The sequence below is a fragment of the Panthera onca genome, chromosome A1, assembly GCF_046562875.1.
Source record: "Panthera onca isolate mPanOnc1 chromosome A1, mPanOnc1 haplotype 2, whole genome shotgun sequence".
NCBI classification, from domain to species: domain Eukaryota; kingdom Metazoa; phylum Chordata; class Mammalia; order Carnivora; family Felidae; genus Panthera; species Panthera onca.
In genome coordinates, this window is record NC_138339.1 from 51,426,354 (window position 1) to 51,445,853 (window position 19,500).

At 49.6% G+C, this 19,500-nt stretch overlaps 3 protein-coding genes across 6 annotated transcripts in view; 1 reads left to right on the forward strand and 2 right to left on the reverse strand.

Annotated features, from left to right (window-relative positions):
* The window catches only part of FABP6 (fatty acid binding protein 6), a 40,130-nt gene extending 39,933 nt beyond the window's left edge, over positions 1 to 197 (forward strand). Inside the window, exon 5 of the mRNA XM_060634905.2 lies at positions 66 to 197. Within this exon, the coding sequence (XP_060490888.1) occupies positions 66 to 119 (54 nt within the window). The 3' untranslated portion in view covers positions 120 to 197. The remainder of the gene's footprint in view (positions 1 to 65) is intronic.
* Positions 1 to 9,839, reverse strand: part of PWWP2A (PWWP domain containing 2A) — a 128,491-nt gene extending 118,652 nt beyond the window's left edge. The window contains exon 1 of the mRNA XM_060634896.3: positions 9,776 to 9,839. The gene's annotated coding sequence lies outside the window, so the exon portion shown is untranslated. The remainder of the gene's footprint in view (positions 1 to 9,775) is intronic.
* The window catches only part of CCNJL (cyclin J like), a 108,858-nt gene that overhangs the window by 43,796 nt on the left and 45,562 nt on the right, over positions 1 to 19,500 (reverse strand). For 3 of the 4 annotated variants that reach the window (XR_009610768.3, XR_009610766.3, XR_009610767.3), the window contains exons 3-5: positions 13,744 to 14,046; positions 11,752 to 11,911; positions 9,776 to 10,261 (exon numbers count right to left, since the gene is read on the reverse strand). Coding sequence is in view for 1 of the 4 variants with exons in the window: in XM_060634900.3 (XP_060490883.3) it covers positions 9,838 to 10,261; positions 11,752 to 11,911; positions 13,744 to 14,046 (887 nt within the window). In the remaining 3 variants the exon portion in view is untranslated. Of the gene's footprint in view, positions 1 to 8,167; positions 10,262 to 11,751; positions 11,912 to 13,743; positions 14,047 to 19,500 lie in introns of those variants that run through there. The other variant, XM_060634900.3, reaches the window with a different exon arrangement.

Here is a 19,500-nt window from a genome sequence, read left to right on the forward strand (position 1 = left end):
AGCTGTGCCCCATGTCACTTAGCAACCCCTGCACTGACTCCCTCTGTTCCCACTGCTTCTTTCAGATCTCCACCATCGGAGGTGTAACCTACGAGCGTGTGAGCAAGAGACTGGCCTGAGCAAGCAGGCGGGGCTCCCAGGGGGCTATGAAGCCAGCAGTGAACGCTGGGATAAGAACAGACATCGTTTGCTCCAAACCTTTGTCTTTGTTTTTTGTTTTCTGCTGTCTGGGGACAGTTTCTAGCTCGCTGGGGGTGGGAGAGGACTCAGGATGGCTGCATAGGCCAAACCTTGGCCCTGAGACCCTGTGCAGTCTGCAACATGGCAGGGGGAGGCTTGAATGTGGACTGCAATACTCCTGACCCCCCTGGAAGTAGCCAAAGGTGGTGTTCAAGAAGCACGGTGGGCACACTTCCATGTGCCCTCACCCTACCTTGCCACCCACCTTTCTGTGGGTAGGGAGACAGGGCTCCTTTAGACAGACAGATGTCACCTGGGAAAGGTAACACACAGACTCTCACAGGGGCCACAGGGCAGGTGTGTCAGACGGTGGGTAGGAGTAGGTGTGGCACTTCCAGGAAAGGGCCGTGGACCTAGGCTCCAAGGCTGGCAGACAAAGGAGGGACACACCAGGGCTTAGCCAGGAAGGTGTTTTGGCATTGCCATGGCTCTGCTGTTAATTGGCCGTGGAGGCATCCTTCTGGGCCTGCGTACCTAGTGGCACAAAGGGGGACCAGAAGGACCAATGAGGGCTGAGGAGAAATCAGAGAGTATGAGATGGCCAAGGGGCCATGGGAGGGGCAAGAGGGACTAGAAGGGGCTGGGATGTCCTGGTTTGCACAGTGATGCCCTGGAAAAACTGCGAGGGGCTTTGGCTGGCTGGGAAATGTGGTCAGAAGGGTCATTCTGACCTCCTGGTGGGTGCCTGGAGCCCAGCCCAGGATTCTGAGGCAGCATCTGGGTCATCTCTGCCTGATTTTGCGTCTGTCTAGGGCATGGGAGTGGAGGACTGGGGTCGGCTTGCCTCCTGGCTAGATAATCCCTAACCCAGAGCACAGAACGGACCCTTTTCCATTCTCCTCTCCCCTTGGCAGTGTTCCTCACCTTGACTTCTTACCCCATATTTTTCTGTATGACAACTCACTTATTTTTGCTACAATAGAAACTTTACATCACTTCTATATATGGAAAGCCAACATCATTTGTCATGAACAGATGAAAACTATCAAAAAAGCCAAAGCTGAACAACAGTGAGATCCTGTTGCCAGCCCAAAGCCCTGAACCTATGGCCTCCCTCTGTGAAGAGAGATATGTAGCAGACACAACAGCATCAAAGGGGCAATGTTTTCCTTGACTAATCAGAATTACTGCAAGGCTACTAAAAAGAGAACATACTCACTATGAGAGCCGATTATCTAAATTATCTAGAATGTGCAAGTCCCAGATATGGGGCATTAGAAATAAGGTTTGCTCAAAGCCTTACACAGGGTCCGGCACACAGAAGGTGCTTCATAAGTGTCACCTGACACGTGGCCCTTCCAGTCCGTGTAATGTACAACCTTTCACTGTCATGGGCCATCCTCAGTCTAGACAGATGGCATGGCCCAGCTTACTGGCAGCTCCCTCCTGCCTCCTCCCACATTCTGCCCTGAAACTTGTTTATCTTCTCAAGAACAGCATTCAGCCTCCCCACCCCCCACCAAGCCAGGACCCCTTGCATTCCATCGTTTTGCCAAGACTTATTGCTAATTAAGTGAACTAGGTAAGCATTAAATTAAACTAGCAGTGTTGCTGTTTCCCCTCCAGACTGAATAATTACTCATAATGAGCTTGGATAATAAGTCTCTAAATAACAGACAGTTAGCCATAATTAGGCTGAAAATTGAGAGATTGAGAGAAAGCGAGAGGAGGAGGAAGGGAGACGAGAGAGGATAGAAGAGAAAAGAAGAGAGAGGGGGCAGGGGGAGAGGGAGGCAGGGAGAGGGAGGAGGAGGAGGAGGGAGAGGAGAGAGAGTGAGTTTGTCTTTAGATTGGTAACTGATTCAAGGACAAATTCAAATTGTTAGCAGGAGAGAAATTCTTAAGCCAGTGTCATTATAGATTCACAGACTTGGAATAGCAGGACCTCAGAGCCCAACTAGTTTAAGCTCTGTATTTCACAGATAGGGAAACAGAGACTCAGAGAGGGGAAGCCATTTGCCCAAGGTCACACAGCAGAGAGTGAGTCTCTGAGGAGAATGTGGGGTTGGGCGTCGCCAGCTGATGGAGGCTATGGCTTCTCAGGCCAGCTTTGGAGGGTAAACGGAGTGAGGTGTGCTGGAGCAAAGCATCCATTTTGCTGGCATCTCAGCAAGGAGGCTTCCTCAGCCAGTAGGAGGGACATTGGTTAAGAGCTTTAGCGCTGGAGACACGTTGCCAGGGTTTGAATCTCTCCTCTACCACTTAGAAGCTGTGTCACCTTGGGCTAAGTTCATCCATTCCTCTGAATCTGTTTCCTCACCTGAAAATGGGGATAATAATGTACTTAGCTCATACAGCTGACATGCTACAAGCATTTGCTACAAGCAAATATTAGCTGCTGCCACCGTGACCACCATCACCTCCATCATCACCACTGTCATTCTCAACCAGTGTGATGAAAGGGCTAGCTGCCTCCTTCACTAACTCAAGGCACGTGGGCAAGCTGCTGGATTTATGTGTCTTATCTTGTCCATGTGTAAAATAGGCCCCTAAGACCTCCCCTTCCTTCACAGGGGAGTTGCAAGGATAAAGTGTAAAAACCCATGTTCATTGGCTTCCAGAAAGAGAAGCCTCTATCATTTTCCTGCACTGGTTGAGATGCTATAGTTTGAGATGTTGTTTGAGGCCCCTCCACAGGCCTCAGTTCTGCTGCCCTTTACCCCAGGCATGACTTTCATCCTGACCCTTGGGAGTCATCTCTTTCACTCTGCCAGGGCAATGGTCTCCCTCCACCAAACTCATCTGGTGGAACAGGAACTTTCAAAAGCATCTTTAAATTTGTATTTATTTCTGAGAGAGAGAGCCAGTGAGTGAGCGGGGAAGGAACACAGAGAGAGAGAGACACAGAATCCGAAGCAGGCTCCAGGCTCTGAACTGTCAACACACAGCCTGATGCGGGGCTCGAACTCACAAACCGTGAGATCATGACTTGAGCTGAAGTCGGACGCTTAACCGATTCAGCCACCTAGGCGCCCCTCGAGAGAAGTTTTTAAGACCACCACTAGGTGGCGCTCCACCACCCAGCTGCTGCCCTGAGATCACCAAAGTGTGAGTGTATGTTGCCGGTTGGGGCAAGGGGTGGGCAGTGAGATCCTGAGTGATTGGGCTTTTGTGGCCATGTGTATGTGTCATCTAGGGGTGACATGGCGTTGGAGGTCACATGGGCTCCTCAAGCATTTCTAAATGTGAAACCCATTTCTACCACTCACCCATATTGAGACCTTGAGCCTTCCTCAGCCCCAGTATCGTCATCTGGAAAATGGTGATAATAATATTAGCTCTGGGTGATGCTGTGAGGACAAAAAAAGAATAGGGGGAGTAAGAGAGCATGAGGAAAGTGTCAAGTACAGGCCTTGGAACATAGTAAGTGCTCACCAAACAGCTATTAAGGGACTCTCTTGGTGGTTCTACTGGGAGAATGGGCACACACAGGGTCAGAGCACTTACAGCGGGGAGAAGCGTGCAAACCTGGCTGTGCATGAGCATCTCCTGAGGGTCCTGGTGAGAGGATAGCGCAGGCTGCACCCCAGACCTGGAGAACTGTCACTGTGAAGTGCTCCCCAGCCAGGCATAACTTTGGAGACTGACTACTCCAGTCCCAATCCTCCTTTTGCAGAAGGCATGACCTCCTGTGTATCCTGTCCCTTGTATCCCGGGCAAGGGCAGCAGCCTGAAACACTGGTCAGAACTGGCCCAGTTCTTCCTTAGAAGTTAGAGCTTGGTTGGAAGAAGTGAAGCTCAGAGACTCACCTGCATCCCCAAAGAAGGGAGAGGCCGACTTATTCACATTCTTTCTCACAGAACTCACTGTTGAATAACGATACCATATATTCCATGTTTTGTTATCATAAATCTGAAGTGTAGTCCAAGCTGATACCCTTCCCACCTTATAAATGAGACAGAAGTCAGAGTGGAGAGGTGGCTTTTTCCAAGGTCATCTAGCTAAGAGCAGACAAACTCAGACCTCCTGGCCTAATGTTCTGGTCTATATACCAGAAGTAGCATGCTTCCAGCCCAAGAACTACTCTAACTTACGATGTGTTTTATTGGTCTTCTGTTGTGTTAATAATTTTTTTAATTTAATTTTTAAATTAAATGAAAAGTTAATAGGTTTCCTAGAGGTTCCTGAAGGTTCCGCAATGTGGAGCTTACACCCTTGAAAGGCAATAATTGACCAGAACGGAGTAGGAGCCATATCCTCTAGGGAGACACTGGTTTCAACACAGTACTGACCACATCACACCCTCTCAATCACCCAGCTGGATTCACTATGTTACCTGCCTGGTCCTGGCGGGCATCTGGACTTGAGACTCCTGCAAAATGCTATGGCCTTTCTGCTGAAATTCAAGTCACAAAAGTCTTCCCTGAGGAACAAAAAATGAGGTGAATGAGGGCTGTTAGATTCTTTCCTAGGCACTTAGGACCAGGGATTGCCAGAGCCAGCCCAGAGACAGGTTAGGTTCCTCCCCGGGGGATGCTCTGGGAAAGCCCCAAGCCTGCTCCCACCTTCACAGATGGGGTTCAGGGAACTCCTCCCAAATCAGAGCCTGCTGGGGACAGACAGATGGAGCCATAAATCACATTACTCATGGTAGATGTGCAAGAAGCTGTTTCTATATCTCTGTTTGCTGGTGAGCACACTCTGAGAAGGCCTGCCACCCAGTACATCAGGAGCATGGACGCCTGGCAACTCTTATGAATCCATATCCATTATTCTGTCATGTCTTCCCCACCAGGTGAGTGAGATGGCCCGCTGGGACAGTCATGCTTCCTTTCACTCATCCAAAACCCTTGACTGAGGTACTACAAGGCAGCAGGGCAGATTCAGACTGCCTGGGTTTGAATTGTGTCTCCTTCCTTCCCCACTGCTGTCCTCAGCAAATAACCTGTGTCCCCATCCTCTGATCTGTAAAATATAGCCAATAACAGTTCCTACCTTGTAGGGTTACTAAGATGGTTACCAAAAATATGAGCAAACGCCTTAGTATAGCACTTTATACATACATAGTAAATGCTCAATAAATGTCAGCTGCTATGATTACCGCCACCACTACCAGGTGATAATATTCTTTATATTCTACTGGGGGGGAAGTAGCTTAGGGCACAGCCATCAAACCAAGTTCACAAACTAAAAAGATCATTTCAAATGGCTTGAACAGCTATGGAGAAAAGGAAGAGTAATGAGTGACTAGGGTTGTTACAGAGACCTCTTTGGGAGATGACACAGGAGTTGAGGTTTCTTAACCTTGTACTGTTGTTGTTTGGGACTCGACAGTTCTTAATGTGGAGGCTTTCCTGGGCTGTGGGATGTTGAGCAGCATCCCTGCCCTCTATCCACTGGCCCCCAGCCACCACAGTGGGGACAACCAAATATGTCTCCAGGCATTGCCAAATGTCCTCTAGGGGGCAAAAGTGAGCTCTGCTGAGAATCACTGATCTAAAGGATTAAGGGAGAAGAGTATTCACATGACAGAACAGATGGCTTTGGAGAGATGGACTCTAAACCCAGAGGGCAGTGGAACCTTGACTCCAACCCTAATCCAGGCACTGGTGATGTTAAACCTGAAGGGAAGCCGGTTCTCCTAGGAAAATGGATCTGCATGTCCAAATCTTTCACACAGAAATACTGCATAAAACACAGACAACTAAATATGGAACAAAGTCTAGGTCTGGAACTCAGATGGTGCAGAAATTCAGCCGGGGATGCGGTTTCCTTACTCTCTTTTGGGCCCACAATCCAGGGTCTGCACATTCAGTCCTTTATTGGAACTTCAAAGAAAACCTGCATCTGAATCCCTGGGAAGCCAGCTAAAAACGCAGATTCTCAGGCCCCACTCCTCTTGGAGATTTCAGGTCATTCTGCAGCTTGCTCAGGTTTGAAAATCTCTGGACTGAACTAGATGTCAGCCCTGGCAGGGCCTTTAAAGCCACCTCTATGCTTTTCTTTTTGTTTGTTTTTATTTTGAGAGCGAGATAGTACAAGTGGGGGAGGGGGAGAGAGAGGGAGAGAGAGAGGGAGAGAGAGAGAGAGAGAGAGAGAGAGAGAGAGAGAGAAGAGAATCCTAGGCAGGCTCCTCACTGTCAGCGCAAAGCCCAGTGTGGGGCTTGAACTCACGAACCGTGAGATCATGATCTGAGTCGAAATCAAGAGTCAGATGCTCAACCGACTGAGCCACCCAGGCACCTCAAACATCTCTGTGTTTTTCAAGCTTTCCGAACTACTGCCCAGCATGGGAACTTAGGAAATCTAACACAGAACACCCATGTGTGGGAGAGGTACAAGCGGATCCCTCTGGTTGAAGAAAGGCAGGGGCCCAGGGCCTCTGTGGCTCAGTTTCCCTCTAGTGCTCGAAAACCACCCATCAACTCAACCATCTCTATGGTAACAGGTGGAGAACCTGAAGCCTAAAGACAGAGGCACAGTAAAGTGGGTATTCTTGGTAAACCCAGAATTTGCCTTATTGTCAAGTCCCCGACACCTAGACTAGCTTCCTGCCTTGCCTGACTTGATCATGGCAGATGGAGAGTACTGCCCCCAGCCCAGCCCTGCCTGCCCACACAAACGGTTCCCAAACACCTCCTGGGGCTGGACGTCAGCTTCATGCCCTGGGCAGCTCTCCCCACACCTCCCCTTCCTAACTAAAGGCATCAGTGCTTAGTGAGAACCACTCAGCTCCACACGGACACCAGATCTCCAGGATGGCTCTCCTGCAGGAACCTGGGTGGGTAGAGGGCAGGGCTCTCTTCCTGTCAGAAAAGAGTCTGACACTCTCCATAACTGCAGATATATAGTCCATCCATTCTATGATACACATATTTTTACGTGTTAACGTTCCTGAAATAAGAGTACACTATTTAATCAGCAGTATCTTAAACACTATGTCATGGCTTAGTTGGTGAGTTTTTCTTGAATTCTCTCACTGGTGCATAAAATAATGGTACATCTTAAAGTAGACCTTGTGTTTGGCTTTGACATGCTTTATGTTGCTTAATCCTCATGAGAACCCTGTGAAGCAAGTGTTCTCACCCCCATTTTAACAGGTGAGAAGACTAAGGCTCAGAACAGTTGAGTCAACTCCCTCCGGACAGCTAGTAAGTGGTTGTGGTGAATTTTACGTGGTAGCTTGGCTAGGCTATGGTGTGTGGCAGTTCAGACACTAATCTAGATGTTGCTGGGAAGGCATTTTGTAGATGTGATTAACATTTAACAATCAGTAGGCCTTAAGTAAAGGAGACTCCTCTCCACGTGGGTGGGCCTCATCCAGCCAGGTGAAGGCTGTTAAGAGCAAAAAACAGGTTTCCTGGAGAAGGAATTCTGCTTCAGAGACTGTAACAGAAATCCTGAGTTTCTGGCTTGCCCTACAGATTTTGGACTCAACTGAAACATCCACTCTTACCCGAATTTCCAGCCTGCTGGCCTGCCCTACAAATTCCTAACTTGTCAGCCCCCACTGTGTGAGCCAATTCCTTAAAATAAATCTCTCTGGGGTGCCTGGGTATCTCAGTCGGATATACATCCAAATCTTGATTTCGGCTCAGGTCATGATCTCTCAGTTTGAGGGTTTGAACCGCGTGTTGAGCTCTGTGCTGACAGTATGGAGCCTGCTTGGGATTCTTTCTCGTTTGCTCTCTCTCTGCCATTTCCCGGCTCATGCACGCACGTGCCCGTTCTCTCTCAAAAATAAATAAACATTAAAACATAGCAAATAAATAAATCTCTCAGATATGATGGGCTGTTTCTCTGGGGAACCCTGACTACTAGCGGTAGGGCAGGGGTGTTAAGCTCTACTCCGGGTGTCCCCAGAGAGGCCCAGCTCCACCGGAGCCAGTCTTGTAGAGCCCACCCCCCCACAGCCTCTCGGCGGGAGCGGAGACACCGACAGGGCTGGCTGAGAGTCGAAGGCCAGGAAAAGAACGGAGACCAGGAGCAGGTGATCTGTTTATTGCAAGACGCCTTCTTCTGCGTGCTGGGCTGGCTGTGAGGCTCTACTGGGGGGCCCTTCACAAGCCCCAGTCCCAGGCCAGACAGACACAACAACTTGGAATCCAAACCAGTCTCACATAAATAGAAGGAGGTTGGCAAAGGAAAAAGAGAAAAGCAACAAACAAACGCGTAGTCTTCCCACACTCATGTGACACAGCGGCACCGGTGCCTTATTTGCGTTACCTCTTCTTATTCTGCTTCCACACCGAAGCCTTCATCTGCTCTGAAAATCACCTTCGGATCCAATTCAGCAGCACATGGCCGCCTTCCTGATAGTCCCCAAGCCAGTCTCCTGCACTGACGGGCAAATAAGCCAAGAAAACCAAAATGGGTTCTTCTTAAAACAAACAAAAAAAATGTCTCTGTTGTTCTTTACACCTCCCAGTTCTGATGGGTGAACAGTGTATCCCCCCGACTCGGAACAAACCAAAAAAACACAACTAGCACAAGCCATGAGTCAGAATAAAAACATATTGCACATGGTTATGAGAGTCTTCCTGAGGGCCCTCTTGCTGTAGGTGCCCAAACACTGGCTTTCGATCCAACCAATTGCTTGCCTGTATTTATGATATACACCCCTGTCCATGCCCCGCTCCCTGACTCCAGCTGGCACGAAGCAAACATTCCACATTATTAGCCTTCCCTATTAGCCAAACTCACACACCGTAAGCACCTGGTGGAGCAGGGTTAGGGTTGTTGGTTGTAAACCTCTGTCTACCTTTCAACCACCTTCTCCTCTGGGTGGCTGTCAAAGTTCTACAGGTGAACACAGCATCCAAGATGTGGAATCTTCTTGAACTGAGAGCCTGGGGAGTTGCTCTCCCCAACCACCTGCTTGTTGTTACAAACTGGGTCCGAACCTACAGCCCTTGCATGGGACAGGCAGTGTGGTGATCAACATTTTTTTTCTCCTAAGGAATTTTCAAGTATCGTAAAATCCCTGATACACTATGTAAACAAGATATCTTACTGAACAGAAAGCTAGGTCACTTCAGGAAGCAGCAGCATGTGAGATATCTAAAAGGCCTAATAAGGTTTTAGGTCCGACAACAAAGGCAAGACAGCCGCCCGCCGTGCCTCAGAAGGTCGACGCTTAGGCATACACACACACACAGCTCTTCTGTATGGAGGCAGGGAAAGAGCACCCAATGCAGCACCTGCTGGGGTCCTGAGGATACATCATGCAGTCCCCTTCTTTTTCAGTGTAGCTGCCACTGGCGAGAAGTAAAGAAGTCTTTGATGCTAAAAACCAAACATGCTCATGGACTGGCAGTCTGCATTCAGTTTCCAGTCTCCTGGCCTCTCACCAAGTCTTCCTCAATTCAGGGGGTCCCTCCTCCAGAGGGTGGTGGCCGAGCCATCCCCCTGCACCCCAGCTACATATGTGGAAGACGCTTTCCAGAGGAATGCTCTCGGGGGAGGTTGTCATGGACTGTTTTGCTGGGGGTCAGCTTTATTTAAAAAGAACATGAACCCTCTCCGTTCAAGGGTAACAATGAGGCTCTGTGGGGATGGCCTCCCCACTGCCTCACTCCGCTGAACTCCCCTCACCTGTGTCCTCGTCCTCTGCCCAGGTGGGTCTCCAAGGGCTCCCTGTGTGGCCCAAAGGTGCCCTATCTGTCGAAACAGCCCGTGGGGAACGCGTGGCTTCCGCTGAAGTAGCTGCTTCCATAGGTGGCGGTGAGGCAGTGCCTGGGCTCAGCTGCGATGGCCATCTGCATGCTGAGGGGCGTGGGGAGGGACACGGGACACACGTCCAGGGGCTGGAGGGTGGGGTACAGGGCATGGAGGGAGGAGCCAGAGCCCCCTGAGAGCAGGCTCCCAGAGCGATGAGCCTGCAGCGAGTCCCGATAGGCCAAGCATAGGTCCTGCACTGGGGTCTGAAATGGCGCCAGGGCTGGTGTCGTCGGCTGGCTCAGGGTGGGGTAGGTGGGCGGCTGGAACAGCACCTGGGTGGTGGCAGGGGGCGTGCCAGGCACCATTGCCAAGGCCTGGCTCTTGACCGCAACAGCATCCTTGAAGACATTGTCATAAGCTCTGAAAGGAAAGGACCCGGGTAAGACTTGAGGTCCAAGGCCACAGCAGCAGACACCTGAGTGTGCCCCTCCCTCCCTTGCTAAGTGGGATTCGAGATCTGTGTGCTGTGAGCTCAGGGTGGTACCCAGCCCACACCCACTGCCTGTAGCATTGCCTCCCCTGTCCTCTGACTAAACTCAGGCCTCACACCTACACCCGGATCTGCCTCCTACAGAAAACCCCTTCTGACCCCAGACTCTAGCCTAGCTGTCCCCCAAAGCCTCTGTACTGCCCTATCTCGGCGATCAACCCCCCAGATGATAACTTCTGTGTTACCACCTAGTCCCTTGTGTCGAGCACAAGCTCCAGGGGGAGGGGGCCCTCTGCTCTTGCTCATCACTGCATCCCTGGCATCTGGCACAGGGCCTGGCACTTAGATGAGCACCTCTGCCTTCAAGGCACCTGCAAACAGATCCCAAGCAAGCTGCCCCTGGGGTCTAAGTTTCACCTTCTGGAAAGGGAACCAACAGGTTTATTTCCATAAAAAAAAAAAAAAAAAAGCTTCCCATAAAGCTTTTTGAAATAACAAATCTATTAGAGGCTCAGGTAAGACAGGAGCAAAGGGAGGCTGCAGATCTGAGAAGGGGATCATCCCAGAGCCACAACCATGGTGAAGAGGCAGGGCTGGTGGCCAAGAATCTGGGGGCACCTATCTGCACTCAGACCAGACCATATGCTCTGTTTCTGGGCACCTTCTACAAGCAAAGATTTTAAAACAAGGCCCAGAGAGCAGGGCAGACAGTTCACACAGGGATGAGACAAAGGCAGCTACTAGCACAGTTTCCCATATCAGGAGGCTGAGAGGCAGCTCTCCAGGGGCCTGGCCCCATGGTCAGTAGGGCCAGCATCCAGAAGATGCTGCCATATGCTGGGGGGAAGAGGGATGGGCAGCAGCCAGGCTGGGGTTCTCTGTCCTGTCTCCTCCTTGTGGTCACCAGTGAACACCTGCACCTTCAATATCAGTTTCAGGGTGTTGGGTCTGTGCTGCCTCTTTGTACCCTCTCTGATACACTGAACATGTCCTCACCAAGCTTCCCAGGGACCCTTGCGAGGAGGCCATGGCCTCTTATATAGCTGGCTAAGAGGTCAGCTTTGTGGCCACATCTGATCAAAGTAGGTGATTATAAGTCTCTCAGTGTAATCACCCATAAGACTGACTGGCACACGGGGATTCAGAGCAAACAGCCCAGACACTCAGAAGGGTGTGTCCATCACCTTCTCTTCTCCCCACCTCCTTGACCTTAAAATCACAAATTCAAAGCTACCCAAAATAGGAAGGACCAACTCTGCAAACCTCATTCTATCAGGAGTCACAATGGCCCACTTCCTGTGAGACACTAGCTCGGGGAACTACCCTAACCCTCTGACTTTGAGAGATCGCCTGAGGTGGGTCTCCAGAGCAAGTGCCTCGATTATTTTGGAAACAAAGAAAGATCAGGGATGGAACTTACACCAGCAGGATTTCAATGCATGTGCTGAGATGTTCCAGAGAGTAATTTGAGATCCTCTGTAGGTCTCTGGTCCAGTAGGGGGAAAGCTGAAGGCAAATCCTGGAGGCCCCAACGCAGGCTGCGGCCACCACAGAAGGCTGGAATTTGTAGAAAATATGATCTGAAAGAGAATCACAGAAGTCGGCTTCATAGAGCCTCACTCTGGAGTCCCAGTGGCCCTCCTTCCTGCCTTGTGCTTCCTGAGAACTGGCAGACAAGTAATTAGGTTCAAGGCTGTTCATTGCTGCATACACACACAAGATGAAAAATTAGAAAGAGTATGAAGTTCCATTCCTGAATCTTAAACACCTTGGCTCTCGGTCTGGGATTTCTGGTGTCAGCCTAGAGTAATGATTTTTCAAAATTTCGCCCTAACTTCTGGGGGGCTGCGAGGGGCTTGCTGATGGGCTACAAAGAGAACCACAAAACATGTGTCTCTTCTTTGGCTGTTAGTGGCGAATGACACAGCATTTCAAAAGCTTCTGTTTTGGGGCATGACTACAGGCTACTTATTGATGGTAACAAAGCCTGGCTTACAGTGAGCACCCAATAAAAATTTGTTGAATGAATAAATGGTCACAAATATTTGATATACATAACTAAAACCAGCACCTGACTTAGTTTATGGAGGAATCTTCCCCCACCCTCAGCTTTTCTGACATATGATTGGCAAATAAAAAAACTATGCACATTTAAGGCGTACAACATGATCTTTTGGTATATGTATATGCTGTGAAATGAATCTTAATGTCCTACTAAGATATCTGGCAACATGGCAAAGTCAGGCACTACTTATGTGCAAAGGCAAACTGTTCAAATTTCCACTCTTTGTGTGAATGACACTGGTTATTTGTGCATTATCATTCTGTCTTACATTGTTTATGATTTTTGATGACTTCCACATTTGCCTGTGAAAGTCTGAGTCAAGGCAGGTGGCATTACAGTTACAGGCACAGTTACAGAGTCAGACGCCTCAGATTCAAATCTTAGCAATGACCTTGGGTAAGTTACTTCACCTCTTGAGCATCAGTTGAGGAAACGGATTGGTAAAACAGGAATAACAGAAGTGATTTTCATGTGGAGTCATTGTGAAATTCAATGACATAATATACACAAAGCACTAAAATAAGGTGCCTGTCAATGGTACATGCTCAATTAATGCCTGATATTGTAATTGTTTATATTGGTTTTTAAATTTTTTTTTTTATGTTTTTATTTTATTTTTGAGAGAGAGAGAGACACACGGTGAGAGCAGGGGAGGGGCAGAGATGGAGACAGAACCTGAAACAGGCTCCAGACTCTGAGCTGTCAGTGCAGAACCCGACATGGGGCTTGAACTCACAGACTGCAAGACCATGCCCTGAGCCAAAGTCAGGCGCCCAACCAAGTGAGCCACCCAGGTGCCCCTATAACTGTTTACATTGTTACTTGGGACCATTTTGGTTTGTGGTGGGTTATTCGGTATTGTATCAACAGTATTTCTGACCTGGTATTTTACCTAGTACCTAGATATTAAGACAATGGGAAGACTGGGATTCACATGAGGTCCCCAAACAGGGTAACTTTATTGCTGAACTTTATTACTAAAACATACCCCCTCCCTCACCCTATCTGTACGACGACTGCTCTTCCAAAATGACCTACTTGCAAATCTGTCCCATTTGGATCACTTGGAATGTTCCAGGTTACTGTAAGAAAAACTACCAGGTGATCAGTAAGTTTGTAGGGTGCCGGCTGCCTGTATGTATATCAGCTGCTTTATTTCTCCTTTACATGGTGTTCGCAGTACTTTGGGAGAATCCTAGCTCCTTCTCTGTGTATCCCCTGAGAAGTGGGAGTGATCTGGGTGGACGGGCCCCGGTCAGCAAGGACTCCCTGGGTGGACACGCCTCTCAGATCCCGGCCTCTCTGTGGGTGGGGAAGGGGCTAACGGGTCCCGACGTCGGGCCACACCTTGCAGGGTAACCTCTAGGAAGTAGTGGGCATACTCCTTGAGGCACTCTTTGGTCTTGCGGGGGCAGGTGGTGGGCCAGCGGTGGCAGTGCCGGTCCTTCTGGCTGACGGAGGCCGAGAGGTAGTAGTCCAGAAAGTGGGCGGGCGTGGGCAGGCAGAGGTTCCAGCTGAAGGCTTCCAGGAGCAGCAGCTCTGTGCTGAGCAGCTCCTTCTTGGTGAGGGTGAAGTTCTGGCCGTTCAGGACCCTCGTACTGTTTATCTGCTCCAGCTTGGGCACATGGTCTTCCCTGTCCTCGAACTTACCTGCAGGAGAAGCAGACGTTACTGGAAGACAGCACTTGCCTGCACCCAGGAAGCAAAGGCCCACCTCACGGTGCCTGGACAGTGCTGGCACAGAGCACAGAGAGCCAAAAGGCCCCACTGCCAAGCGACTAAAAGCACACATTTTGGATCTGCCAACCCTGCGCTTAAATCCCCAAGTCATCATGTCCAGCTGTGTGATTGTGCACAGGTGACTGTGCACAGAGGCCTTTCTATGCCTCAGTTCCCTCATCTATAAAATGGAACCTAAGGGTTTTGTCAGATACAACGAGAAAATGTACACCACATGTTCAGACCAGCACGTGGAACAAAGAAGGCACTCCACGGCAGTTAGAAACAGCAGTGAGGGCCTGGAGGATGAGGGAGCCCTCTCTCCATTCCTGCCTGGTCCTCACTAACACAATGTCAGGACTGGTCACGGGGTCAGACAGCCACAGTCAGAATGACCTTGCAAATTTGATCCTGTCCCCCCACATGTAGAAAAGCCCCTCAATGGCTCTCCACTGTCCTCAGTACTGGGTTCAAACCCTGTCAATAGCTTTTCAGCTTGGATTCCCTCAGAAACAGTTTGCTTAGGAGGTGAGCCTAGGAAAGACTGGTAAGTGGGAGAAGACAGGAAAGGGAGGAAAGCCAGAAAGGGAACATGATCTTGAAGTTATCCGTACCCCTGTGTTCACTGCAGCATTAATTACAATAGCCAAGACTGAGAAACAACCTGAGTATCCACTGATGGACAGAGAAAACGCGGTATTTATGTACAATAGAATAATATTCAGCCATGCAAAGAAGGAAATCCTGCCATTTGCGACAACATGGATAAACCTTGAGGGCATTATGCTAAGTGAAATAAATCAGGCAGAGAAAGACAAATACTGCATGGTCTCACTTACATGCAGAATCTGAAAAAGCCAAACTCAAAGGTACAAAGAACTGACTGGTGACTACCAGAGGCAGGGATGGCGGAAACTTGTGAAGGGGGTCAAAAGGTACAAACTTCCAGCTATAAATTGGCCCCGGGGATGTAAGGTACAGTATGGTGACTAGTTAACAATGCTGTACTGTGTATTTGACAGCTGCTAAGAGAGATCTTAAAAGTTCTTATCATTAGAAAAACATTTGTAACTGTGTGAGATGATGGATGTCAACTAAACTTACATGCGTACAATAGGTACATATATCAAATCATTTTTATACACTTGAAAACTAATATGACATTATGTGCCAATTATATCTTAATGCAACTGGGGTGGGGGTAACACTATGGACTTCTGAGGTGAGGCTTTAGAGAGGCCATGCAACTCCCACCTTCTTCCTCCCTTGGAGTGCCATGCTGAGACCATCATGTAAGGAAGCAAGCCTAGCCTGCTGGAGGTGGAGAGGCCACAAGAACAGAGGAACCCAGGTGACAGCCAGCGCCAACTCTCAGACATGAGAACGAGACCATCCAGGACCTTCTAGCCCAGCCCCTCCAGCGCTGTTTGAATGAGCATAGGTGAAACCAGCAGAGGAAAAAACCCCATGCAACCCACATTGCTGTTTTTTTTGTTTTGTTTTTTAGTGTTTATTTATTTATTTTTAAGAGAGAAAGAGGAGGGAGGAGCAGAGAGACAGAGGGTGAGAGAGAATCCCAAGCAGGCTTCGGGCTCTGAGCTGGAGCCCCTCCGACGTGGGGCTCGAACTCACAAACCAGGAGATCATGCCCTAAGCTGAAGGCTGGTTGCTTATCCGACTGGGCCACTCAGGCTTCCCACATATCACTGTTGTTTAAATCACCAAGTTTAGGGATGATTTGTTTGGCAGGAATAGATAACTGGGATATACTCCTATCCGTGGGCAGTGGCAAAAAGATGTGAAACCCCACAAACAGGCACGTCACACGGCTCAGAAGGTTCCTCTGAAGGAACAATGAGTAAATACCGGAAGATCCTGGAAATAAATGCCATGAAATAAAGCCACATGGAGTTAGATACAAACAAAAATTAAACACGAGTCTTGAGTTATCCTCAAGGGTCAAGGGAACTGAGGTATTTACAGAACAATCCCCAGCAGTCACCAGTGGTGGAGAGCTCCAGTGGCAGCTCCCACTGGGGAAAGCTCTGCAGGTGGGGCGGCTGCAGGCCCCCCAGCCTAAACCCACCTCTGCAGAAACCACGCACACCTGGCTGAGGCCTCTGTCACTGCACTCTCCGAAAGCCCCGTGCCCCCCTTCCTCATGAGCCTTCATCTACCCAGCCTGGATCACCCTTCCCCTTTCCCTGTTCACTCTGCCAACCTCTCCCCACCCTTCACCCTTGAAAGCCTTCCCCGACCACTGTCCTTGTTCTGGCCAAGCCCCACATCACATGGTGATCCCTGAGGCCTGGCTTTGGTGTGGTCGCCCGTAGCCTCCGAGCCCAGCCTAAGCAGGGGCAGAACACTGCTGAGTGAGTGTTGGAAGAGGCGGTGGGGTGGCCCAGCTGAGCTCAGAGAGCATGCAACAAAGGGTCCGCACACCTGTGCACAACTGTGAGTACCCTGTGACCCAGTTCTCACCAGACTTTCATGCTTCTTAGGAGAGATGAGGAAGTAGCCGCTTCAGGCTGCCTTACAGCAGATACAACACATTTCTCAGGAAAGCCTCAAAAAATGTCACCAAGAGGGGCACCTGGGTAGCTCAGTCGGTTAAGTGTCTGACTTTGGCTCAGGTCACGATCTCACAGTTTGGGAGCTGGAGCCCCGTGTCAGGCTCTGTACTGACAGCTCAGAGCCTGGAGACGGCTTCAGAGTCTGTTTCTCCCTCTCTCCGCCCCTCCCCCACTCATGCTCTGTCTCTCTCTCTCAACAAACAAACAAAAAAAATGTCAAAAAAAGTGTCACCAAGAAACGAAACATTGGACTCTGGGAAGCCAGTGTCTCTATTTTCTCTGCAAGCTTTAAAAGAGTCCACTAAGTGGGCAAAGTTGGTGTGACGTGAGGCTCTGGTCTTTGATGGGCAGGAACTGAGCAAGTAGAAATATACAAAGCAGCAAAGAGTGGAGACTGATGGCTGACCGGCTCCTATGCAGCTTACAGCCACCCCAGAGCCTCGGCTGCCAGAGCCCTTATCCAGCAGGGCCTAAGCCTGGCATAGCACCGCCTCCACAGCTCACACCTTCCCTGGTCTTGCACACCTGGGAAACTCAGGCAGGACAGGCAAGATCAATGCTGTCCAAGGCGGGAGAGCCTCCTGTATGGCTGGAAATCCTGGGGTGCGGCTGGCTGACCAGGCCTCTCCAGCCCCCACACCCTCCCTAAATGCAGGACCTCTCCTCCGCCTGGGAGTGCTCATCCCTTCACTCACCTTCCTGTGTGTCCTTCAGCACTCAGTTCAGAGGCCACTGGCTGTCATTAAGGCACTTCTCATGCTCAGATTGCTTAATATCAAGTATTGATAAATGGCTAGCACCTGACTAATAGGTCATTAATGGGCCTAAGCCCATGAGGACAGGAACCGTGTCTGACCCATTTGCAGCTGTGCCCCCAGGTCCCAGCACGGTGCCTGACACAGAGTAGCTGCCCAATGAATATTCGTTCAAAGAATGAATGGTATTCTCTCTCGTTTTGTTTTGTTTTTTGAGCAGGGGAGGGGGCGAAGTGGAAAAGAGAGAGAGAGAGAGAGAGAGAGAATCTTTTTCTTTAAGTTTATTTATTTTGAGAGAGTGAGAGAGGGGCAGAGAGAGAGGGGGAGAGACAGAGTTGTAGGCAGGCTCGGTGCTGTCAGTGCAGAGCCCATTGTGGGGCTTGAACCCCACGAATCTGAGATCATGACCCAAGCCAAAACCAAGAGTAGGATGCTTAACTGACTGAGCCACCCAGGCGCCCTGTGAGGGGGGAAGAGAGGGAGGGAGGGAAGGCTCCACATTCAGCACAGAGCCCGAGGTGGGACTAGATCTCATGACAATGAGATCATGACCTGGGCTGAAATCAAGAGTCAGACTCTTAACCAATTGACCCACCTAGGTGCCCAGGTACTCTGTTGATAGTTGAATTTAGGGCCATTTAAATTGTTCTCAGATTATCTGTATTCCCTAATTTTTTCTCCCATGATCATATATTCTTTGTACAACTTAAAAAGAAAACATTTTCTTGCACAATTGTCCAGTTTTACCTGAACCTTATGCCGAACTAAGCCAACACTGTTAGCAGGCACTCAGTAGATTCAAGTAGATACAAGTGCTCTTTTCTTCCCCAGGGCAGAAGGTGGCAAGGTGAAGGTCACAGCCCGGCAAAAACATGCATCATACTCAGGGTGGCATTAACACTCTTCCACACCATTTCTGGCAGCCAGCAATCTATTCTAACTGGCAGATGTGCTCAGTGAGATTAGTTTCCTCCCTGCCCTCAGGGCTTTTCAAACCTTTCAGAGCTCTGCCTTTTTCCCAGCCACCAGGCCCAAGAGGATTAGCCTCAAATGGAAGGAGCTATGGATTACTGAAGAAATCTGAATTCACCTGCTCCCCAGGCTGGAGAAGCTTCTTGGGGACCCACCACACTGTGGGCCAGGGCCAGGCAGAGTGGGGTCTGAATCCTCAGAGTTGGCGCTGGACCTAAGAGCACCAAGCTCCACAGGCCGTTTGTTTCCTGTTTAGGAATATGCCCCCCATGGAGATGAAATGGCCACGCAGAATGGGAAGCGCTTCAGTAGTACCCAACACACACACATGGGGAGCCTTCGTGCTGGGTTGGGCACTGGATCCTCCCAGGCAGGTTGCGTTCAGATCCCCAGAAGCTCAGAGAACTTAGCTCCACACATCTAGGAGCGACCTTACAGTCCCTGCTCTTAATTGCTGGCCAGCAGACCCCAGCTTAGCAACTATTCCCAAGCACAATACATTTCACAGCCAGAAAAGATTTTATGAGTTTCCTGGTGTTGCACGTGCCTGGCAGACATTTCCTCCCCTCCTCCCATGACTGTGAGCAGGCCAGCCTTTTGTCCCCATTGCTGCAACCAAGCACCGCCACTCAGCTGCCTGCTCCTTATCGACAAGCTGCACTGACGACAGATGCCTGGAAGTCTTCAGGCAGGTCCCCTGGGAGGTGTGGGGGACAGAAGTCGGAATCTTTCCAAGTCACACCAGAGCCACAGATTCTCTTCAACTCCTTTAATGTACTTTTTGTTTGGAAATTTTTCAAATACACAGAAAAGATTAAATAATGAACACAGAGGACCCTTCAGCCAGATTCACCAACTGCTGACTTAGAGCCACATTTATTCCATGTGTGTGTGTGTGTGTGTGTGTGTGTGTGTGTGTGTGTGTGTGTGTGTATAAATACTGAGTTTGCTGGACTATTTCTTTTTAAAAAATTTTTTTTTAATGTTTGTTTATTTGTGAAACAGAGAGAGACCGAGCATGAACGGGGGAGGGGCAGAGAGAGAGGGAGACACAGAATCTGAAGCAGGCTTCAGGCTCTGAGCTG